We start from the raw sequence: 25,759 nt of genomic DNA, 5'->3' as shown, positions 1-25,759 counted from the left end.
TTAACAGCTCTTTCCCAAAAACCTAGCTAAACCACTGCTGCATTTTAACAGTCTTCATACATACTGCAGACAATGTATGTGTAGTCACACATAACCAAGTATGGTACAAACAGGTTGCAGCCTCGACCCTATCAAAACTTACCCAAGGGTGTTGCCTGCCAGTCTGCCCAGAGTTTCAGAACCAGACAGAAACCATGGGGAATCACTAGTCCTGCCTGGCCTGGATGTCCTTCCTGCCCCTGAGCCACTGCTCAACTTTGAACTGAAAGTAAAAGATGGTAGATCAGTCACAAGACAATCCCAAATGGGTTAAAAACAAAGCCTGGAATCCCAGGCTTAAATTCTCAGGGACTCAGTCTGGTAACACACCAGCTGAAGCAACACCCTTGGGGAATCTTCAAATTTAGCTGCCAGATATAATCTATAATAGTGAGAAACAGACAAAGCATGCAAAGCACGCCAAACACATTTGCTTCACGACAGAATGATTTTTTATTAAAAAATAAACCTTGCATATTAGCAGCCATGGCCCTTGCTGAATGTGTCTAAATGAATGAATATGCATTCAATTATACATAATATATTTGTGAATAAATGCAAAATCAAGAATCTTGTTTAAACCCAAACTTTAATCTCATAGTTGTGATAAAAAGATGTAGATCCAGAAAGGATGTCCCGGCAGGTAGCACCACTACAAAGACGACTGTAATCTGAGGCTTGGATACTTGCGTATTTAATTCTGAAATTACATTTTTCAGGAATGCTTACCATGAGTATTGTAACATTCAGTTCTGATTATTTAACAAGGAAAGGTTATTAGCTTGGCCTTTATTTTTAGCCAGGAACTCTACAGCCCCCATCAGTCTGATGAACTGAGATACCTGATTAATAGTTCAAAATCATTACCAGTTTACAAAACACAAAATGATAAAAAGGCAGGTAACTGCTGAAAGGAAAAAAAATCTTACCCATCATTATTATCTGGTTTACCCAATTCCAATCTGTCAGGCTGAACTAAAAAGCCAATCCTGCAGACTCTACCATCCTAGATTTAAAACAAGAAAAAAGACATACAGTATTGAAACCAAAGGTTTTTTGGGGGGGGAATCAAGTTTTCAGTCATAGGTAAAGTTGGTCTAATGGAGATTAGGAAAATTAGGTTTAACTATATAACCATAAGACTGTTGTCTGAATGTATTTTGAGCAATTTACCTCAAGAAGAAATGCAGCATGATTTGGTCCCACCACACACTGTTTAATAGTAGCCTGTTCCAATACATTCAAAGGGGGGTGGCTGAAAACAAAAAGTGAGCATGTGTAACATTTTTAAAGACTCTTTCATCTAATAAAAGACAACCAAGTGGCATATGGAATGTACAATGAATTTAGATACAACACCTGAAAATGACTAAAAATGTACATTAGTTGCAACAACTGACGTATTTTCAGTCACAGAAAATGAATAACAAATCTTAAAAGTGATCAAGGAACATTATATTTCAATGTAACCTACCAGTTAAACCAGGTTATCCATTAGTGGATCTCTGTAGTTATTTATATTTGCTATTTACATACATCCTGCATGCCTTCTTTTAAAAAAAAATCAATTACCAAAGGTTTTTCCGTATGCAGATCAGAAGGTATTTGATGGGAGGGCAGCAGTCCACCTTTAACTCTGCCCATTCCAACTGTGTGATTCAATTCAGATGTTATCAATACTAAAATATAAGAACATGAACACTAAACATTTCCTTCAAATTGTTTCCCATGATAGTACAGCATCTACTGTACCTCACCTGTTTAGGTTGTATTTGTTGAGCTTCTCGGAAACTTCCCTTAACCTGCAAGGGAAAACAATATTTATTTTAGCATTTACTAAGTGCTTCAGTTAAGCAGCATGTTCTTGCTTCAGTTTAGGTCAAGAGATCAGTTTATCTCTCCTTATATATATTTGAGTTTTCGTGTGAACTCTTCCACACACCTCCCCAGGCTTTGGGTCCCTGATCTGTCGTCAGGAGGGGGGCCAATCCCCTGGCTGCGTTGCCTCCCTTCGTCGCCTCCATCCCGCCCACAGACCCACCGACTCACCCTCAGTCTCCGGGGAGCTGCCAGCCGGGATGGACGCCTCCGAGGCCCACCACCTCACCACCCAGCCTCCGCCCCCACAGCTGCTGCTGGCCCATGAGCAGCTCCAGGCCGCTCATGGAGCTGGGAAACACAGTGGCCAGCCAGCGCGCCCCATTCGCCTCTGCGCCACAGCACAGCCGAGCTCCCCGCCGGCCTCCCCTTACTGGACTCGGCACCTGCTCCACTCCCACATTCGCCTCTGAGCGTCACGGGACGAGCCGGGACCGCCTCCCCCGCCTGACCTCTCCACCGCTGGCAAGCCTTGCGCGCCGCATTCAGCACCCCCACACTTTATGTCTGCAGCAGCTGAGCTCCGACCGGTGCGGCTGCAGCGGCGGCAGCACCGCCAACACCTCCCCAGAGGGAAGGCGGCCACGGGGGCACCGACCAAGGCTGCAGGTTCCCTCCCGCCATGCCTGGCGGCCAGACGCCTGCCCCTGACTGCCCGGCCGCCCCGCCACCGGCATGCCCATGCCAGCAAGAGCGAGACACCAGACAGCAAGGGTCCTGACAGTGACTTCTGTGGCCTTCATGGCTTCAGCCCTCGCCCTGGGGTCTTTGTAGAGCTCGTTGCATTGACTTCACAACGAGCCTGAAGGCTAGTAGTGATATAACTAACTTTCAGAAGCTGCCGGGGGGCGGGGGGGGGCTGGTACAGTTCCAGTGGTCAGGAAGTGGAGAAATATATTCATTGCACACAGTATGCAATAGAGGTCAACATTAATAACTTTAAAAGCTAAGCCAAAAATAGAAGAAACACTTGTCTACCTTCTCTCAGTGCTACAACTAGATAACATCAAACATTTATATGCAAAAGATTGAATACCGATTTCTGTGGCTACTTATGGAGGTTGCCCACCTTTCTCGGTGTGCACAAACACACTTATTTGTGCAATGAACAATTTTTCTGAATGCCACAAAGTTCTATACTGGAAACAAGAAGGCAGAACTTGTAAACACACCCATATATAGTCTTCGTTTATAGTTATCAGGGCTGTCATGCTGCAAATCAATCATATTAGATGGGCTAAAGGAGGGATATGAAGCACAGACAAGTCCCATTGCTTGTACACAATACATGCATGTACATGGCATATTTGCCTTCTTTTGCTAACATTATTTAAATGATTTATTCACATTTGAATGGGGGGGGGTTCCCCCCAAATTTTCTGGTTCAAATTTTCCCAGAAAACCCTATCACTGAATACACCTACACACAGTCCTTGTTTCAAATGTGTGATGATATGAAGAATGGCCAACTGGCAGCCTTTGAGGCACAATCATCCTGATTTTATCTGAGCACCCTTATTAGCTACTCCTGCCAAGCAGACTGTACAAGGTACCACTAGTTACCTAGCAGGCACCCTCCTAATAGGAAATGAGATAATGATCTAGAAGTCTCTATCAAAGATACAAAAGCAACCTTGAAAATGTAAACAAAATCTATTTTTTTGCAAAAATGTTTTTAGTATTATAAGATAAACTATCAAGCAAAGTGCAAAAAAGTAAAAAAAATGTGTAATTACATTGAAATACATACAATTGCAATTACAAGCAGGATATAAACCCTGCTGAGATACGATTTTAAAGAGAACGAGTCATCTTCTTTATGCTGTAAGGCAACAGAAGACCCATTCCCTTTAGCAGCTAAAGATAAGTCCCTTGTAGCATGAAGACATCAAACTTAGTACTACACAAGCTATCTTCTTTATGCTAGTTTCCAAGAATTCACAAGCGCATGGCGGCAAGCGTCCCTAATGACAAGCTTGAGATACCCGCCACTTTCTCCTTGCTTGTTTGCTAGAAGTCTCTATTAGCAGCACTGCTGTCGAAGCAGCTCTACAAAGGCAACAGTGCTACCAGGTTCAGAAGTAGAGTGCCACCTGACCATTCAAGTGTCACTAAGACAATGTCCCATTTTGCAATAGAAGGGGTACCTTCTGGCATGGATCATTTGGCATGGAGATGCAGACTCCCTCATCCCAAGTTACTAGGAAAGAAATGCAACAGTGTCATGCCCAGCCTCTGAGCAGCTTGACTCAAGAGAGACCAGACAGCCTAGCTAAAGAAAACTTCATTATGAAGTACAACAAGTTTAAATGTACACATCTTGTAACAGCAGAAAGAGAATCAGGTACATTAATGGCCACCACTATACATCTCTATAAGATGAATGCCATGGGAAAGTTGCAAACAGGAAACACACTACTTGATGATACTCTGTCCTGCTCTAATATGGCTTCTTGGCTTTGGATCTGCACCAGCGCTGCTCCCTACAATCTCTGCCTAAATGTAAAGCATTACCACAGATCAGTCATGGATTCAGAGATATAACATTTCCAGAAACTCCTACATCAATTCTACACAGACAATGAAATATTGTACAGCAGGGACAGAAGGGAGAAGGAAAGTATCAGATGAAAACTGCCAAGGGTTAAATTTACAGTGCGATATTATTAACAAGCAAAAAAAGGGTGACTGAAAGGGATTGTGTCTCGGTACAGCACATCTTTGCATACAGAGCAGGCCAGATTCAACCCCCTTAAAAGAAGGATCTAAGGCCAAACCAGACATTATGCTTGCTGTTTGAGTAATTAAAAAGTCATGGGGGGGGGATAAGATCTCCTGGTCCTGCTGTGTCACAGATCCACTCAGGATCAGACCCCTGCAAAAGTTTTTAGGTGGCCAAATTCCTCACCAAAATGGCATTGGCTGCCATGGGTCCAACCCATGCCGTAACATCTAGTTTGGCCCTCAAACAGCAGATGCCAGGAAAGTCCTCTCTCTGCCTAAGAGACTAAAGAGCTGCTGCCAGTTAAGAATCAACAACACTTTGTTAGAGATGCCAGCAGTTTGGTCTCTGTGTAAGGCAGCTTTGTATGTTCATCAGTGACATAAAAGCCCGAGACATTTTGGTTCTGTAACAGAACCCCCTTGATAAGCTCATTTCTCAAACTTCCAAAATTGTTCCGTTTTCCTGTTCTAAGTTTCTTTTTGGCACAATTCATAAGCACTGATAATTCAGCGCTCTAGAAAACTGGAAAGGGCAAAGAATTGGATGTTAAACAAGTCCTAGGAAGTGCTGGTCCCCACAGAGACACACACAGGAGTGACTGCAGTACTTAGTATTCAATACATGGTGAAGAGCAGGATGACAGCAGGGTCCCAGGCATCTCTAGTGAAAAGTATCACGTAGCAGATGATGTGAGAGACCTCCACCTCAGAATCAGGAGAGCTGCTGCCAGTCTGAGTAGACAGTGCTGACCCTTGATGGACCAATGGTCTGATTCAGTATAAGGCAGTTTCATGTGTCCATTTTTTTCAAAACCAAACACTGCACTCAGACAAATGGAGATTCCACATCCAAAGCACTAAACTAGGTCTCTCTTATGCCTTCTCTCCGTGCTTGAGCTGGATAAGCTTTTAATAATGGGCTTCTGGCTTAATTTTTTTTAACATACTAAAAGCTTTAGTTCAATTAAATAAGGTGCATATTGGTTCTTACAAATACTGAACTGCTTGGAATACTGTTTCTCTAGTATGTATTTAAATTATCTGGCTATATCCATACTGTCATGGATATAGCCAGAAATACAAGGGTGCAGTTGCTAGTCTTGACCAAAAAGATCTTGGAGAATGTTTTTCCAGGCCTGAGACAGAGCTGCTCTCTCAGCTAAACAATGAGACACTGAAAACAGAAAGCCCAGAAATCCAAAATAGAAGAACCTTGGAGAGAGGTGACGAACAAAGAAGTTAGAGAAAAATATCACCGTTAGCAGATTATAATATATTCAGTAGATGTTAATTGTGTGGGCTCAATGTCAAGAAGCATCTGAGAATGGTAAGAATATCCAACTAAACACAGAAGTGAGGATCAATGGTCCCTCTAAGCTGTGGAGTCTTGGGACTTCCAGTTTCGGCGACTCCTATGGCGGGCGCGCTCCTTCGGAGCTCTGATAGGAGCGGCCCATGACGCGGTGGATGGGAGGGGTACCAGACGATTCTGGACACAGACACCCTGGAGTCCTTGGAGGGGTCTCCCAGCCTGGGGCGCAGGAGGTGCCTCTCCCGAGGCCGCGGCCAAGGGATTGAGGCTCCTCTTTGCCCCGATGGGTCCCGCCGTCGCGGAGCCATCATGGCACCAAGAGGCATACACCAGACAAACAAACAAGTGATCTAGCGAAAATGTAAAGTTTTCCCTACCTCTCCAGCCGACATGGAATGGAGCGTGAGTGAAATTTCCTTTTAACTGGTTATGCAGCCAAGCACCCATCCAAAGCCCCGATCGGTAATGACGGAGGGGGAGGGAGTCTGCTCACCCCCCCACACAACTTTAAACAAACTGTTTGATAAGAGGGGACTAGGAGATACGGCGACTGTGGATTGAATCAAGTAAAGCACAGATTTAACTAAAGTGACTTTATAAATAAACTTTCAGTGACTTTAAAAAACTTTCCTGAACTGTTAACAATGACTAGTTGGGCAGAAAAGATGGTGATGAGACTGAAGCACTCTCCTGGAACTACAAGATCAGCTCTTCCGGCTGCCAAACTGGAAGTAAATACTGACTTTCCCAATATGTTGGCTACAGCACTGCACTCTCTGTTGGATCAGATGACTAACCTCAATAACAACTTCAAAGCACTCCAAAAACAGTTGAAAGAAACTAATTTAAAAACAGAGGAGACAGCAAAATCAGTGAAAAAGGTTGAAGCCAAGACAAAAGCAATTAAGCAATGACTGGAGGTAGTGGAGAAAGAGAGGACCTCTGACAAAGACCAGCTTTTAAGACTACAAATGGAAAAATCAGCTTTTGTTCTGAGATTTCAAGGTGTTCCTGAACAGAAGGGTGAGAATCTGAAGGAAATTTTAAGTGAAGCATTGGCCCTAATGACAGGTTTAACTGCGGATGTATTACAAAGCGACATGGATATGATCTATCGGACATATCCAGGATTCATCAAGAAAAAAAACCTGCCTGGGGAAATAATGGTGAGATTCTCAAAAAGATCTACAAGAAACATGGTGCTCAAGGCCACAAATGAGAAAACCCTAAAAATCAAAGACAAAGAAATCAAAGTCTTAAAAGACATACCATTCGAAATAAGAAAGAAGAGGAAACAGTAAAAAGCTTAACCAACTTTTTGCAAAAAAATTCCACATCATACAGATGGATTATACCTGAGGGACTTGTCTTCAACTACAAAGATAAAAAAAGAAAATATAGACTGTTTTAAAAGCGAAGATGTTTCTGGAAATGCAACAAAGTCCAGTGAGTGATAAGAAAACAGAGGAACAAGACATGGAAGAAGAGAGCAGCACATATGGGTCGGGAGGTTTGGAATCTACGGCGAGTAGTAATCCAGAGGAGGACTCTGAATCAGAAAAAGGGGCTGCAGCCCCAAAAGTCCTGTAAGTCCAATGGAAATTCGATAAAAAGAAACCTAAAGGGAAGAAATTGAAATAACAGAATTATATAAGCTTGAAAGTATAACTGTTTAACCTGTACTTACCTGATTTTAATATACAAATATCAGTTTGTAATAGAAGCTGTAAGAAATAGCTATATTCCACTAACTTTATTATAGAGGGAACTTTAATTAAGCTAATGATTAACCATTTAATATGATCCTTGTGTAGCTTATTCGTTTTAGTCTAGTGTTCACTGTATAGTGTTTGTAATTTAAAATTTATTAAAAAAAATAAGCTGTGGAGTCTTGTGAGCAAAAATTCTACTTTGTGAGCTACTGGCATTAAAGTTGTAAGCAAGCGATTTGGCTACTGCATAAATTAGTTTGCTCTGCAGCCATCCTTCCTGAGCTAAGACAAAAATGTGTGAGCCAGAGGCTAAAAAACTGTGAGCTAACTCACAGTAAACTCAGCTTAGAGGGAACACTGGTGAAGATGCCGTTCAAAGATGAGTCTATTTGTTGAGAGCCAGCAGATAGCCATGTGCATGTAAAACTGGTGGTCCCTAGTTTTGATTTTTTTTTTGTTATGATAAAAAGTAGTAAGAATGATTTAACAGATGTTATACATTTCAAGAAAATACAAAGTTATCTACATTCATGTATGCTGTCTGAAGTTATAAGATGATTAGTTAACCACTACTTCATCAAAGCAGCACAGCTAGCTATTGTTAGATGATTTTGAAGGCCTATAAATATGGGAAACTGAACTGACTTAGAGCATCTTCTCTGAAGACATTCCTTGCTTGTGACCTGCTTACTTTTAATAAGCCATTTCAATGGGTTCAAATAAGTGCTTTCAAACTATCTTTGTAATATCAATGGATGGTATTATATCCTTCACGTGTAAATAACTGTGTTTTAATATGATGATTAAATTGAGGCAAGATTCTCAAGTAATATATTTCTTGTATACTATACCCAAAATGAACCACAAGCATTGTTGAGGGGTACCTCTTGCCAATGGATGAGAATCTAGAAAAGATTTAAAACATAGGTGTGCTTTGGTCCTATGCAGGAGAGAATGACAGCATCGCAGAAGCTCCATTAGCAGCTCTCCAAACTTAAGGATGCAGTGCCAGAGCATAAAATGATGGACTTGGTAATGATATGTTTTGAAAGGCTCAAGCCTTTTTTATTCCTCACATTTACTCTCCCCCCCACCCCCGAAATCAAATAATAATTAGAACAGGAGGAAAAATCCTTAGCTTTCCAGACAGCAAACATTTAGTATCCTTTAGGTTCATAATGTATGTAGTTTTATTCTTTTCTCACCACTATCTATATAGAGAAGCATATTTTTGATACAGTAAGAGTCCTTACTAAACAGACTCCTACTCTTCAGCCCACTTGCCTTACATAAAACAAAAGAAAAATAGAAATGACGCAGTTAATAGCCAATGAGTTAAGATATCTATCTCTAAAATTTCAGCAAATGAAAGTCAATCTTGGAAAAAGTCTAGTTTTTGCAAATAAGGCACTGCATGCAAATGGTTAGGCAATAAAACTGCCAAGAATGATCTGAAGTAGCCTTACAATTGTCTAAATATTAGCCCACAAATTCACAGTGGCTTTCTTTCACATATTAATAGCATGAAAAGTCTTACAAGACATACAGAACTTCGCCTCCACACCTAATGCTGTGAAACAGTTCATTAACTAAGCTCCTGCTGGCAGGAATTTTGAATTAGACCCCCACTTTGCCACTGCACCTTCCCAGAGTCAGCTAGAAATATGGAATGGGAGGGAGCCCTTGTCGAGTCCCTCAACTTGAGGTCCATCTTCAGGAGCCAGCTGTCAAAGCCTGAATGCACGAATGGACTGCCTTTCTCACCCCTTAGAGGAAAAGTGCTAGCCATAAATTACTACTTCAGTTTTATTTTGTTGTTCTGTATTTTCCATTCCCAAATCCCCACTGTGTTGCTTTTTTCATTGGCCTTCTATCTCTTGTAAAGAGTGCCCTGGACTTGGTGATTCATATGTGCCTTGGCTGTGATGATAGCCACTGAAATTCTTTACCTACACTGCAAAATACATTAGCACTGGTGAAACAGTCTTCCGTTCCATAAAACTGATGCTACGGAGCCAGTGTGGTGTAATGGTCAGAGTGTCAGACTAAACCTGGGAGTCGCAGGTCTTATTTATTTTGAACCCCACCTTTCTCCCCAGTGGGGACCCAAAGCACCTTATATCATTCTCCTCTCCTCCATTTTATCCTCACCACAACCCTGTGAGGCAGGTTAAGCTGTGAGAGTGGCTCAAGGTCGCCCAGTTAGTTCCACTGCACAAGTGGGGAGTCTGGGGACTCGAGCCCAGGTTTCCCAGATAATAATTCAACTCTCTCTTTTTTTCCGCTCTACGTTTCTCTACCACACTGACTCTCAGGGAAGCTTGCAGGATGACCTGGGGCCAGTCACACTCTCAGCCTAACCTACCTTGCATGGTTGTTGTGACAACAGAATGAAGAAGAACAAAGTAAGCCACGATGGACTCACATTAGGAAGAAACAAATAAAACAAATAAATGTATGTGGACTAAGCATCTTTCCACAAACATGGTATGTAAACCATCATGTTGTGGGCTTCTCCTCCTAACAGGCTCATGTTTGTTGTGATATGACAGGTATCCCCAATTTGAAAAAGTCTCCCTCTAGATTTACCAAGGGTCCCTCCCAACCGTTGTCAATCCTATGTGAACTCTTTTTTTTTTAACATAGTGGGTGCCACCACAAAACAGCTGCCGTGAGAACTAAGGCCAAATCACAAAATCTTGTGCCTAGCATTATCCTGATTCCAGCAGCTGTTTCTAAACGGATGCTCCCCTACTGACACAAAAGCACCTCTTGGGCTCTTCTGAAGCACTCCTACTCCAAAAAGGTGGACAAAAGCCAGGATTGGCTCTTTGCTTTGGGGGAGAAGGAAGAGGGTGCCAGGAAACCCATCAGCAGGTTGAGATGGAATGACAAGCCTCTTGATGTTTAGATGGAGTCAAACACTGGAGGGACCTCTCTACATTTATTTACCTAATCTATACCTCGCCATTCTTCCCAATGAGAAGCTAAAAAAAAGCTTACATCATTTTCCTCTCCTCCATTTTATCCTTCTGATGTGCTTTGCTCTTCAATAGGGACCGGATCAGTAAATCACCCATAAAAAGGGAGGCTCCAAATACCCTGGTTTCCAAACTAACCTACAACCACATTAGCTTTGTAAGCACAAGGCTAGCCCAAATTAAAAACATCTGAAACAGTGTCCCCTTCAGGGAAACCTTAAAAAAGGTGGGATGGGCAGAATCAATGGAAGTAAAAAAAACTCTTCCAGAGGATAACTGAACCTCATTACCTCATTTACAAACTTGGGATCTAGGATATCTCTCTAGTGTCGATCATTCTGGGGAACTAAAAGGAAACAGAATACACAAAGGAGAATTCTTCCCCATTATGGCACCTGCTGTTATCACTTTGGTGCCCTAGAGATGTCCACGTATTTTCTGTGCACTTCCTTTTGGTCTTGCTGAGCCAATATGGGAGAGATGTGAAACTGCTAGGAGGAAGACTGTATAACCCTAAAGAGTCACCTCTTGTTATAGTCTCTGACTCAGAGGTCTGACAAAGAATTTAGCAAGACTCTCTAAAACTTGCTGTTTTCTCCTCCCCACAGGGTGGAAGATCCATTAAAGTCATGCCAAATCCCTGAAGTCCTGAATGGGTAAACATGACTACCTGTTTTATAGGCCTAGCATAATTTAGGTAACTTATCTTGGTATTAGAATAAGCAGGAGGATGAAAAGTCCCAACAAGAACTATAGGGCCTCTTCAATGGTGATTTTTGTCTGCCCAATGCCTTACAAATTGGCTACTGAGCGTTCCTCCAATTCCTCTTGACAAACTTTGAACTATCTGGATTCCTCAGCTTCTACCTCAGTAAATAATATCCTTGAAAATATAAACATAACAAGTTTATTTCTTAAATCAGTGTCACATATCCATAGGTGCGATTCTGAGCTCACTTCAGTTTCACAGATTTCAGAAATTGGAAGGTCAGCATAAAAAGCAGAACCTCAATTTTTTCATGTTAACTTGCCCCTTGACCGTACAACATTCACCAGTATTTCAATGGGTGCAGATTACAGAGGAATCTGCAATGTGTCGGGTTGTTTGGTTAAGAAAGGGAAAAAAAACCCTATCACCAGGCTAGCCCTGACCTGGATGGCCCAGGCTAGCCCAATCTCGTCAGAAGCTAAGCAGGGTTGGCCCTGGCTAGTAAATGGATAGGCGACCTCCAAGGAATACCAGGATAGTGACGTGGAAGCAGGCAATGGCAAGCAGGGATGGGCATGGACCAGAAAAATAGAGGTTCGTGTCGGTCCATGGGATTCATGGACCATGAATTTTTACACTTTTTTTAATGGACCAGTCCGTGGTTCATGCAGTCCATGACTTTGGGATGTGCTGGAACAACTCCCAAACAAGATACCAAACTCACAGCGAGTCTCCTCCACCTGCCTTCCAAGTTTGGTGAGGATTGGATATAGGGGGGGCAAGTTATGGTCCCCCAAAGCAGGTGACCCCAGGAAAGTGCTTTGTGGAAATCACAGCCACAGGTACAAGTGTGTGTTGAATGCTCTCCCTCCAAGATAGAGGCATCAAAGTTGCAGCTGACCTCCCCACAACGGCTCTCTACCTGCCCTCCAAGTTGTGTGCAGATTGGTATTGGAGATGGAAGATCCTAGGGACCAATGTACAAAAGGGGAAGGAGTCTGTCAAATGCCCCCCCCCCCCCAAGCTAGAGGCATCAAAATCACTGTGGACCTGCTTGGGATGACCTTCTACCTGCCCTCCAAGTTGCATGCAGATTGGCATTGGGGGAGGGGGAAAAGATCCGATGGTGCAATGTGCCAAAGGGGAAGAAGTCTGTCGAACGCCCCCTCCCATAAACCAAAGGCATCAAAGTCATTTCCAGGTCTGCAGAAGAGCTGGAGAAGAACATCTCCCCTGGTTGCCTGAACAATTAATGCCTCGTTGCCGCGTTGCCTGGCCCACAGAAAGCCCCCACAGACCACAAATTTGGGGTCCGTGGGTGGTCCATTGAAAACCACAAACACACGGACTAGCAAATGGACCACGAACCCCCCAGTCCATGGTCTGGACCATGCCCATTCCTAATGGCACGCCACCTCTGAACATCTCTTGCTCTCTTCAAGTCACCTGTGACTTGATGGCACTTTGCACCACACCACCGTGCTGCAAGAACAATATGCCCAGCAGACTCCTAACTTAGGACCTAATACTTGAAGATGTTCTGTATTCTGCACCTTCTGAAAATACTTCCATATTGTCCTAAGAGCGCTGTGTGTTCAGCAATGCAGAGTCAATACTACCATCATTAATATTACCACCATTGATTCTTTGATGTAGGTGTTCTGCAGCAGTGCAACTGGTGGTAGTGATTGTATTTCAAAAATTACTTTGAAAGCATTTTACTTTTTCTGAAAATAGGGGGGGGGCAGGATTACCACACATCATTCAGTATTCAAAGTATTTCACAGGCATTTTCCGTAATACTTATAACCCTTCTAAAAAAGATACCAAAGTTCACCATCCTGAAGTTAGAAAAGTGGGGGCTCGAGGTTGTAATAGTGACTTTCCTAAGGACAACTAGTAAGTCTGTGGCAGGGATGAGATTTCAACTTGCAAAATTCCCTGATCCCAGTTCATTCTCCTAGGCACTAGGCTATACCAGCTCCAATTCTTGGCCCTTGCAACTCTATTGCTGGTACACACATACTGGTACACACATAGCATGAAACTACTGCAGAAAATACTACGATGTTAGGGGAAAGGGGAGCTACTTGAGAGGGGATGCTCTCTTCAGTGATTGCACCTAGTCTTTTGGTTTTAGGGGCAAAACTGAATATTATAAATGAAACAGCAGTTCCACGTTTACCAAGTTTCTTTATGTACATTTCCTGTATGTTCCAATTTCACCCTTCTTACACCAAAAGCACCTACTTCCCCCCCCCCAGCCACAGACTAGCAGCATAACAGCCTGATTCTAACACTTGCTCATCCAGCAAGTAGGCCCATAAAATATGACACACCAACTGCTCCACCAGGCAAGGTCACAGAGTATGATATTACATCAGTGTTAAAGGAAAGCTATAAAAACACTGAAGTCAGGCATGGCTACCAACATTTCGGACTGAGGACCCAAACTGTTTGGCTCTTCAAGATGTTATATATCAAAACACCACATTTAAAAATCATCCTGACCCAACACATAGAGGCAGAAAGAAGTAGGGGTATCAGCCAGTTCTAGTACATCCTATTCCACTGTCTTCCAGCTGCAAGAAACACTGAAGCCTTTCTTACTTTGGCAGTGGAGAAAAGCCAGGTGCCAAATTCCTACTGGGAGAAGCTCTGAAGTGCTTAAGTACAGACAAGGTGTTTTTTTCAGACGGTTAAATATAGCCCAGTTTTTCTTTCTCAAGTCACCCATGATGGTACATGTCACAATTCTTATGGGCAAAATTTTTTACTCAAAAACATCTTTAGGCTTCACAGATCAAATAAACCCAAAAGATCAAGTTAACATTACTCGTCTGTCTCTGGCTTCATGAAATTAAGATATAATTCTTTTTGTTTTGTTTTTATACAGCAATGTACAGGCACATAAATAAGCTGCTCTGGCTATAGTCAAATTTTGATCATTAATTCGCGAGACCAAATTTGACAGTACCAGAAATCAAATGTAAAAACAGAAACAGACACATTCCATCTTTGTCAGCATTTGTACATAATCTGTAGTAGCAATAAATCATACTGCACCAGCACTATCCATATACATAAGTAAATCCATATATGTAAGTAAATCCATCTTACTGACTTCTTTCAACTTTCAGTTCAGAAACAATTTGCATATTTCTAACACACTTAAAATGTATAAATTTATCATTAGTTTTTGAGAAGTTGCAGCAAGGGCTCCTGACATTACAGAAAGGTTTTCTGCTCATTAAAATGCCACTTGTAAAGAAGACGTTAATCAGCACTTCAGAAGAATATTAGTATTTGTTTTTACCATTACAGCTTCATATACACCCTCCAGTCTTTATCCAACATAAGATATCAAGTGTATTGTTTATGAAGTTGTAATGATAAAAGGAAATTACAGGATAAGACTCAAAATATTACCAGAAAAGTGGTGTACATCTAGAAAACATTTAGCACATGTTCACATAAGAACAACACAAAGCCATATTCAGAGAACACTCCAACTCCTCAGCTGCAGTTATGATGGTATATACGAGAAAGAAAACCCCACTAAGCTCAGTAAGATTTACCTCTGTGTGAAGATGTTTAGGCCATATTTAGGCTGCAGCTAAAAAAACTGTGCAGATTTGCTTCATATTATAAACAACATGCTATATTCACAGGTAGAACTGAAGCTGCAAACATTTGAGGTACTTTCTGAGAAGCACAGAGGATGCTGCAGTGTAAAATGTGTCACCAGGTCATTCAGAAGGAAGAAACCACACCCTGCTGGCAAATTTTAAATTGCAGCCCCTTTTCTCATCCAATGTCAGACACTTAATAGTATGCGTGAGGAGCAATTCCCAAACCAACCCCCATTTTCCACTAGACACTTTGCTTCTCCATTTCCAACAGTGCAATCTTAAACACAGTTACATCTTTCTAAGCCCACTGCTTAGGTTTTCACGGCAACAGTATCCTTTCAGTCATGTTCTTTCATATCTACATTGCTGAAACAGCACAGTGACCTGGAACATTTTCAAGTATAACAGCAACCCAGAGATTCCAGGTAGAAAAATGTAAATACTTATTTGACCAAGATAGAAATGGACACAAAACTACTTTGGGGACTATACAATGAAATTGATAGTTAACAGAAATATATTCTATTGCTAGAAATTTAACACTTCCATTATCCTCCTAATCCAAGGGTGACCAAACTTGCTTAACGTTAACAGCCACGCAGAATAAGTGTCAAATGTTTGAGAGCCACAAGACATGAACAAATATTACACACATTTTAATTGAAAACTATGCAAATTTGCTTTTTATTAACATTATATTAGATAGTGTGTGACAGAGCTGCATGCGGCTCCCAAACTGCAGTTTGGCCACCCCTGTCCTAGTCTAATTCACTCAGTAGTTACAAAGCCACCTACTCCACACCAATTCAATCAAAACTATTTCCACAATAACTCCTCTGTGATCTACATAAACACGACTTCCATAAGCACTGGACACAATTAACATTAATTCGTCTCATCTCTTCCATGACCAACATGTACTGGAGTTGTCTTCTTTAAAATCAGGTTTGATGCGACATACATTCTTGCTGCTCTCTGCTGTCTCCACCCACAGTTGTTAGGGCTCCTATAAGATTACACAAGCCCTTTTTCATCTGTGCAGTTTTTGTAAGCCCCCTCCCCCCCGGTTACATTCCAGAAAGCCAAAAGGAGGGAAGAATGAGATTCCCGTCGTGGCCAAGATATCCTCGATTTCCCGTTTTAAAACCAGAACATGACGTTTTCGCTTGCGATACTCCACATCGCCGCACTGGAACCAGAGCCGGAAAACCAGCCCACTGAAGTTCTGCCGGTGAGAGGACCCGATCCATCCCACTACTTGGGAGGGGGAGGAACGTTCACATAATCTTCAACCCAATCCGATGCCCCGATTACTCAGAAAAGACTGGCCGGAATGGGATCTGCTCCAAAGCCCAGAACTGCATCCTTCTCCAGCATCCGCCTCCCACTCCGAAGGCATCTCTACCCAAAGGGAAGGCTACACCCACGCGCCGATCCTTATTTACGCTCACCTCCCGAGAGGTTGGGGAAAAGAGCAGCGAAAAAAGAAAGAAAGGAAAAACCCATCACCATCGGGGGGGGGGCGCCGGGGGGCCTCCCCCCCCATGCGGGGCTCCTCCTCGGCCCTTCCCCCCCCCTCCCACCTCCCTCCACCCGGGCTCGCCTCCCCTCCCTCTCACCGGTCATTGAGCTGGTCCTCGGTGCCCGGGAGCGGGTGCACCACGAAGTGGATCGATGTCATGTTTCGCTCCCCCTCCCCAGAGGGAGGCGGGCAGAGGCCGGGCGCACAAGGAGGAAATGGAGGGGGGGGGAGAAGGACGGACAAGGGGGAACTTGGGTGTTCTCCTTCACAGAGTCTCGCTCACACTTCGGGAGCCTCCGCTCCGTGCGGGGGAGGCGCTAAGGCGGGGCAGCGCGGGCCGCAGGGCCGGGGAAAGGGGGGGCAGCTCGCGACAACGGGAACGGGCTCGGTCAGCGCCCCACTCTCACACGCGCCGCCATCTTAACTTCTAGTGGCCCCCCTCTCTTCCCTCCCTCCTTCCTTGCGGCGCGCCGGGGAGGGAAGGCGGGACGTCTCTGTTCCAACAGCGAATGGCGTGTAATAACTCAACAGGAAGACGGCGGCATCGATGTAAGGCCGGTGCGGATTGGTCGAGGGAGACGAGACTCGGCGCGTTTGCGTCAGACGTGAAATTTTAAGCGGAGACCGGGGGGGGGGGGGGGGGGGAGGGGAGGGGAACTGGAGAAGTCGCGTTGTGCGCGCGCCGCTTATTTCTAGGACGGGGAAGATTGAGCGGTGGCGCTCCTGCTCGGCAGCGCCACCTACTCCCAAGGGAAGGAAGTGCTTCTCTGTCTCTGTGAAGTGACGGCAGGAATTATGGATGACCCTGTCTCCCAGGAAGAGGCGGTGTCATGGACTGTTTAATCTATTAGAGACTCAAGAGGACAAAGCACTTCCTGCGCCGACTGTACCACTTTAGGCTGCTGAGAGAAGGTATCTGAAGCCTTCCCTACCAAAAGAAAAAAAATTAAAAGCATTGGGAGATTAGTACGGTTGCTAGGTCCCGCAGACTCCCGGATGGGGATGGGGTTGGGGGTACGGTTCCCAAATCTACTTTGGGAAACTCCTGGAGATCTCGGGATGAAGCCTGAGGAGGACAGGGACCTCAGTGGGTTACAATTCCATAGCGTCCACCCTCCAAAACCCCCATTTTCTCCAGGAGAACTGATCTCTGTACTCTGGAGATGTACTGTAATTCCAGGGGACCCCCAGGTCCCACCTGGACGCTGGAATCCCTCAGCATAATGTTATTTTTGACCTACTGTTTTGCTGTCGGCAGGAATGGGAGTGGAAGCACTCTACTATGCAGCCCGCCCACTTGTAGCCTAAAATGGTACAGACCAGGGAAACCTTTACCACTTGCATCTGCTCGTTTATAAACCGGTTCTCGGTGAGAAGTTGTGACGAGCGAGAGGAACTCTCCATCCTTTTGCTATTGTTGCTCAAACTGAAGATGAGCTAAGCCCACAAACTGCCTTTGGCTCTTGAACTCAGTGAGCTTTCACTGTACACTATGAATGGGTGTGATCATTTTCGTTCTCTGCTACCAGCTCAATTCATTTGCAGATGCAAATCATTTAAATAGAAATACAGCAATAACATTTGATGTTTATTAACGTCTCCAAACAGATCTGAGTGTATGGAACTACGAACATATCAGAGTCTTAAACTGCAAATTTTAGCCAAAAGCATTATTGTATGTTACTTAGCAATTTAACAGACAGTAGGGCTTTTGGATAAAATTTGCAATTTAAAAATAGGGTTTTTTGCAGGTTGATTTGATATGCAAAATATCAGCTAATTGCCCTGATTAAGTGCTGAGAGGCCTTGATTAATGGTCAGAGAACTAGTTGTAGAGCAAGGCTCCATTTGTTTCTAGAGTTGCAGTTGTCCCAAGTAAATGTAAAGAGATTCCCACCACGGTCCCACTCTCTTGGTTAGCTGTCTTGTCTTTTGAGGTGCTAATGACTAATTCTTGGCCTCTTGTGACTAGCAGATAAAGGCCCTTTCTGCATTCACAATTTACTGCAGAGTATCCAAGCAGTCAAGCCTTTAAACTTTTTGGATTTCTGTGCCTGCCAACAGCACCAGTCTTACACCATCTGGTGTATTAATTCTGCAGCTACAAAAAAAAACCCTGCACTTTTCAAAATCAGGGTGGAACGTCACTTGTGACATGTGGTGGGCAGTGTCCAGTTTTTTTTAACATACACAATCACCCCATCGCAGCTGCACAGTAGTGTCCAGCAAGCACCTTCCATTTAAATCCTCGTACTTCGTGGTTTGTGCATGCCTTTTAGCATTAGTGAATTAAAGGCAACAGAAAGGAATGCAGGTAGAGGGGGGAAACCCATTGTTGAAACTGACTAGACTTGTCCCCAACTGAACAAGGAACTGAGAAGCCCTGTTTTCCATATTGCTGAGCACTAGGGGAGAGGGCAGCTCTCCTGTGCGAGTGTGTATTGGAGAGGTGAAGGTGCTGCTTAATTGTCAGTAACTTCCAATTATCAGCAAACAGCCCCCTTCCTACACACACAGCTGGCTTCGCCCCTTTTGTTCTCCCACCCCCACCTCTTTTCTAAGCAGCATGCCTGTTCTCTCCCTCACTTTTCTGTGATCTGAGAAGCAGAGGCATTGGAGTTTGTCCTAGCTTATGATGAGTGCTTGTGGGGGGGGGGCAGATACCTCCCCCTTTCCCCAGCGTGGTGGGAGAAGGTAGCGCAGAGCTAAACGGCTTACCGCAGGCACAGCGATGCGGATGGCTCCCTATGAATAACTGTTTAATGCAGAGAACCCAGTTTAGCAAAAAAACCCTGATTTCTCTAAACTCATCCTGCTTGTAAAAAACCCCCAGCAATTTTACTTGATGGGAAAAGTAAGCACTGATTTGGAGGGGGGGGATGGCAGAAGGTGCAGAGTGGCAGAATGACCTCGATTTTGTTGGGGAATGGCCTGAGGGGCGGGGAAAGGGCAGGGGGAAATCCGAGGGTGTGTTTTTGAATTACCGTCAGCTTGGAAGGGGGAAATTGTCACAAAACCTCTTTCAGAAAAGCCAGGGAAACAGAGAATGGGAAGCAAACTGAAAGCTGAAGGGATAAAAAAAATCAATGCAGAACTTAAAAAAACCCAACAGACATGCAAGGTGAAAGTGGGGGGGGGGTTAATGCAGAACGAAAAAGATATTGCAAGGGAGAGTCGTTGTGAAAGCAAGGGAAACCACCGGTGCATAAAAGGCCAGGGACAGGACTCCTGTCAAATTGGAGGGTGACAGAAAGACAATCCTATTTATTTAGTTATTGTTTACATTTTTACCCCACCCTCCCCACGAGCGGGATCAATCCAATGTGATAACAAGAAGTTAGTGTCTTGGCTGGAGTTTCTAGTCCAGTGAATTTAGGATTATTTATTTCAGTAGCCAGCAAGTGGAACAAGGGTATTTATGCTGGTCTGTTCCGGCCAAAATCAGTTTTAATGGATTCTTATTTCCCTCTTTCCTGTGATGAAAACACACCTATTCATTGTTAAGAAGAGTGACACAAACATTTTACAAGGTCCAAGATTTTTAATGTCAGATTGACAGAATTTAATTGAGTTTTTATTCGTTCTGTTTTGAGAAACTGAAGCACTTCTAGTCCAGCTAAAGCCAGGGGAAACTGAATGTACAGAACTCCTAAAGAGTAAGAGTTTTTATTGACTGAACAAATAACAGACAAGTTTTTGACTCTTCCAAACACTTTATTCAGACAGCTGTTTCTACTATCAACACCAGGGTATATAGCAACCCTTTCTAGATTGGTTGTCTGAAGTATGATGCAGGGGAAGATTTTATACTGTGGAATGCTCAAGAGCAGTCGAAGTCACTGGAAAGCCGGCCTAGCAAAACAGAACATAAATAGCAGCCCTAGCTAGGGAGTAGGTCCCATACGTATTATTGACAAAATTAACTACTGAAACCTGAGACCGGTCATATAACAACACCACAAATAACAACATTGGTTTGAAGGTTTACTATTGGCATGCCAGAATTCTGTTGTATTTAAAGGGGCTTAAGCTACAGTTAAATCCAAATACGCCAGTCTATTAGATTTAAAACCATTTAAATTGTTAGCCTCAGGCTGCTCCTGTCATTAAAGCAATAGTTTCTCAACCCTTTTTCTATTTTATTTTTTGTCTGAGCCTATGCAAGCGTCATGCTCGATATTGCTTCAAGAAGGCAGCATCAAATGCATTACTACATAAGTCTAGCACTCCAGTCATGTGATATGAAACTGTTAAACTGAACAATCTGCTGAAGATGGTTATCTTAAACACAACACATTTGTGGAAAGTTTAGATTTCTAGCAAGCAGCAGAGATGAATTGAAGGCACTGCTGTACCTGTGCTTCAAGTTCTCATTTGGTTTACTTGTACATAGGCAAAAATAATACTGCTGAAACATCACCATGTGATACTTGGTATATGCATGCATATGAGAGGGAGAGACACTCCTAGGCACTGTAGATATTAAACAACGGCTCGTTTTAATACTTCTATCAGATATTTATACCCTGTTTTTCTCCCCAGTGGTGTACATAGTTCTGCACCATTTGTGCCTAACAACCACCACCCTGTGTATAAGTTAAACGGAGAGAATGGTTGGCCCAAGGCCACCCAGAAAGCTTCCATGGCAGAGTGGTGATTCAAATCTGGCTCAGATCCCAGTATGACTCTCTAACCACTGTACTACTCTGGCTCTTTTAACATTTTTATATTCCACAGGGCTACTGTTGATGTAGTGGTAGAATTGCATCTTCACAGCTTGAATAGAGAATCATTTTGTAGTTGCTTTGAAATATTATATCCTTCATACAGAGGTACCTCAAGGACCAGTAAGATAGCTAGACCCAGACTGTGGGAAGTTGTTTGCTAAGACCCTGTTGCAGAGCAGTAAGGATAGGCCCAAGGAACTAAGTGGGCTTGATTTAGAGTAGACCTAATGCCAAATGCTCCTGCCAACCTAGCAGTTCGAAAGCAAGAAATTGCAAGTAGATAAATAGGAACCACTTCAGTGGGAAGGTAACAGCGTTCCATGCGCCTTGGTGTTTAGTCATGCCGGCCACATGACCACGGAAATGTCTTCGGACAGCGCTGGCCCTTCGGCTTTGAAACGGAGATGAGCACCACAACCCTAGAGTCGGATTCGACTGGCTTTCGAGCAAGGGAACCTTTACCTTTAATGCCAAATGAGGGTTTGCTGTTGCACGAACAAGGCTCAAATTTGTGAGCATCCAAGGCTTATTCACCTAAAGTAAACCCATGGCACAGTGAAGGCCAACTAAACTCACTATGAATTTAGGCAGATTGTGAGAGGGAAGGCTGGAAGGGATGAGCCAGTGCTCAACTCTTGTGGCCTTTCCTTATATACCCAGGACAATGCTGGTTGCCACTTTGGGATTGGGAAAGAATTTTCCTCCAGACCAGATTGGCCCAGGGTTTTTGTCTTCCTCTGGGCATAGAGCAGGGGTCACTAGTGGAGTGGGGGGGAGTAGTTATGAATTTCCTGCATTGTGCTGGGGGCTGAACTAGATGACCCCGTGTCCCTTCCAGCACTATGCTTCTCTGTTTCTAGACTGCAGCAGAAATATTTTGGCAGTTAAGTAAAGGAACAATGTTGTCTTTGAGGGACCAGGTATTTTTTTTAAAAAGACTATCTATACAACCAAAAGTAACAAACTATTGGTATTTATTCTCTGCTGGATGCATAGGTATGCCTCTACAAAAGTGAATTGGGGAAAACTGATTCCGCCTTCTGTACAATAGTCAGATTGGCACTAGGCCCTGCTTGCAGACCTACAGGAAGATAATCCCAGACTTGGTGCTTTGACAGGCTTCATCCCCTGTTTATTCCAGTCACTGACTTCTTCCACCGTCTTGGGTACTCAGCTCCATATGCCAAGACTGCCAGGAGCCAGGTCTGACTTAGAAAAACCTTTCCGTTCAGGAGGAACTAAGATAGTTTGCCACCACCAAAAGATTCTTTTGAACTGGTTCAGTACCTGTCAGAACATACACATGTATGGTCAGTCTGTTGAGCTCTTGGTGAAAGTGTGCACATGTGGAAGTGAGGAAGGTTCACCTTGACATTCCCCTCCCCCTCCTCCTATCCTCTGTGCTGGAACTGTCCATTTCAGCACCTTTTCCTAGGTGAGTCCTATGCCAAGATGTTCAGTCCCAAAAAGCTTGGTTAACTACACATAGGTCCTGTCCATACGAGGCCTTTTGGGCCGGGAGGGAGACGGAACGGGGGCGAAGCAAACGGGCGCGATCCCACCGCAACCGTCTCCGTCCCTGATCCAGCCCTTCCAGCGCTGCTCCGCACACCTTTTCAAAGGGCTGCAACAACGCTGGCCGTGAGATCGCCGGCACGTGCTTGCGCCGGCACATCCCCGGCTCCTGGCCGAACTGCGCATGTGTGAGCATGCACAGTTCGCCAGGCTCCCCTCCCCACCGTCGCTTTCTCCCTGGCATCTGATCGTGCCAGGGAGCGACGGCGCCGCGGCTCGGGGGATCCGTGAGATCCCGTCGCGCCGTCTCAACTTTGCTGCAGCTCACATTAGCCGCAGTTCAAGCGTCCTTTTCCCTGCTGTGTGGCAGGGACCATATATTCAAAAAACTAAATATATGTGGGGACAGTATACAAGCAGATAGAATTAAGGCAGGATACTACATAACAATAGAAAATATAGCCGCTGCCTAATCCTAAAATAAATCAACCCTAACTTTTCCCTGGAAGGCCAGATACTGAAGCTGAAGCTCAAATACTTTGGCCACCAAATGAGAAGGGAGGACTCACTGGAGAAGACCCTGATGCTGGGAAAGATTGAGGGGAAAAGAAGAAGGGGACGGCAAAGGATGAGATGGTTAGACAGTGTTATCGATGCAATGAACATGAAATTAAGCAAGCTCCAAAGCACGACAGAAGACCAGAGGGCCTGGTGTGATGTGGTCCATGGGGTCGCGAAGAGACAGACGTGACTGTGCGATGGAACAACAACAACAACATCATCTGATTTACAATGCTCACACATCCCTCTTTTCTTTGGGAGGTTCAGGGAGTCCCCATAGCCAGACAGCTTACTGAGGATTCTCCAAAGTCATTTCTGGACACTGAGCTGTACCTCCAAGCTGCTTCACATGGGCTTTTGCTCTAATCTGCAAGTTCTTTTCTTAGGACAAACAGAACTTAGAATACAGGTTCAAAAATTCCCTCCAAGATGACTTTTGACTCATCACTTCAAAAGTATACATGAAATGAGTTTTGCACTCTGCATCAAAATGAGTCCTGTGTGCCAAATTAAAATAAATGGTTTTAGATCTGATAACCTTGTTCTCCAAAGACGTACTAGACAGGGATGTCCCCTTGTCTCCAATTCTTTTCGCTATTTTTTTGAACCATTGGCAATGGCTATTCGTAATGATAATAAAATATCTGGTATAAAGATAGGGAATAGTGAACACAAATTAAGCCTCTTTGCGGATGATGCCGTTTTTTATATTTCAAACACTAACCACTCATTGGTTCAGTTAATGCAACACATAAAAGCTTATAGTAATATTTCAGGTTTTGCAATTAATTATGAGAAATCTGAAATATATCCAATCTATTTATCATCTCATAATAAAATATTACTTAACAAAAAAATTTCCTTTTCTTTTTTTTAAATTTTATTTATCTTTTTCACAATACGTTGTTATTTACAAATTTACATTCTTCCCATATCATGAGTCATCTTCTTTGCGGATGATGCCGTTTTTTATATTTCAAACCCTAACTACTCATTGGTTCAGTTAATGCAACACATAAAAGCTTATAGTAATATTTCAGGTTTTGCAATTAATTATGAGAAATCTGAAATATATCCAATCTATTTATCATCTCATAATAAAATATTACTTAACAAAAAATTTCCTTTTCTTTTTTTAAAATTTTTATTTATCCTTTTCACAATACGTTGTTATTTACAAATTTACATTCTTCCCATATCATGAGTCATCTTCACAATTATATACATTCATTCTTTTATACATTAAATCTAAATTCCCCATGTTTCATAAATCCATTTATACAATCTTTCCCATCTTATCTTAAACACACTTCCATCTTTTCCTTGAAGGCTTATCGTTAGCCTTGGGATTATTTTCCCTTTAAATCTCTCCGAATTATTTCACTATAACTATAACCCCTTACTATCAGAAATGAAACTCCTTTTTGAACGGTGGCGCAAGTTAAATTCCTCACTTTTAGAAAAAATCTCTATGCTAAAAACTTTTATTTTTCCAAAAAATTTATTTCTCTTTCAAAACCTACCCATAAAAATACAATCAAATCATTTTAAACAGTGGCAACAAAATTTTATTAATTTCAATTGGGACTGTCAGGATTCAGGTTACTCCCAGACGCCGTATGCCCGGTCGCGTGGTGGGAGTCTTCTAAGTCCGGAAACAAACACCTCAGATCCGAACGCGCCGGGTGTTACACCACACTCCAGCTAACGCTCGCAGCAAAATTGCCTCTCATCTCTCTCAGTCTCCACGCTCTGCTGCCATCCTCCCCGGTGTTTTGGGTTTCCTTCTTTTATTTTGCAGTGCATTACAATCATTCCCCTCAAGCCCCCATGTGCTTCCCATCAACTCAATCCCTCCTCTCCTTCCCTGTTCCATGTGTTTCCTCTCATCCTCGTGCTCTGATCATAGTGTGTTTCTACCCTCTTAACCTTAACTCCTGCAACCGTGGGTGTAGAAGTATCTATCTGATCGGTAACCTCTGCGGGAATACCCATATTGAACGGTAGGATTCCTCTGTCTCTCCCTCAAACCTGTCCTTTCCTGACCTGTTGGGGCTTCTGACCAGGGTCTCCCCGCTCCCCAAATGTGTTCCCCGAACCCTGTTCCTCATTGGGTCGATTCAAATAACTCGGCGCGGGTTGCGCCAGTCCCGCCGCAGCGGCCGCTACGGCTGCGGAAGAACGCGCGGCGGGACAGGGACTATAAGAAGCCTAGGATAAAATTTGCAATTTTAATTAAACCAACCAACATGGGTGGCCTAGGACTTCCCTATTTAGAAAATTATTATTTAGCAGCTCAATTGCAAAATATAATGCACTATGCACATCCTTGTCCTGTCAAAACATGGCTATTAATTGAACAATCTCAACTAGCTAAAGGAAAACTCTATAAAATCATTTGGCATAATAATAAAGAAATTATGCAGGAAAAAATAACCAACCCATAT

General features: G+C 43.4%; 1 protein-coding gene across 1 annotated transcript in view; it reads right to left on the bottom strand.

Annotated features, from left to right (window-relative positions):
- UBR5 (ubiquitin protein ligase E3 component n-recognin 5) overlaps positions 1-16,935 on the bottom strand; it is an 87,743-nt gene extending 70,808 nt beyond the window's left edge. The window contains 5 exon segments of the mRNA XM_015428253.1: positions 143-262; positions 969-1,045; positions 1,213-1,294; positions 1,797-1,841; positions 16,607-16,935. Coding sequence (XP_015283739.1) covers positions 143-262; positions 969-1,045; positions 1,213-1,294; positions 1,797-1,841; positions 16,607-16,668 — 386 coding nt within the window. The 5' untranslated portion in view covers positions 16,669-16,935.
- Positions 16,936-25,759: the final 8,824 nt, after the last annotated feature.

Source organism: Gekko japonicus, unplaced genomic scaffold (genome assembly GCF_001447785.1).
Source record: "Gekko japonicus isolate JY-2015 unplaced genomic scaffold, Gekko_japonicus_V1.1 scaffold555, whole genome shotgun sequence".
Taxonomy (NCBI): Eukaryota; Metazoa; Chordata; class Lepidosauria; order Squamata; family Gekkonidae; genus Gekko; species Gekko japonicus.
The sequence above is the reverse complement of the archived record's forward strand: the minus strand, read 5'-3'. Positions and strand labels throughout refer to the sequence as shown.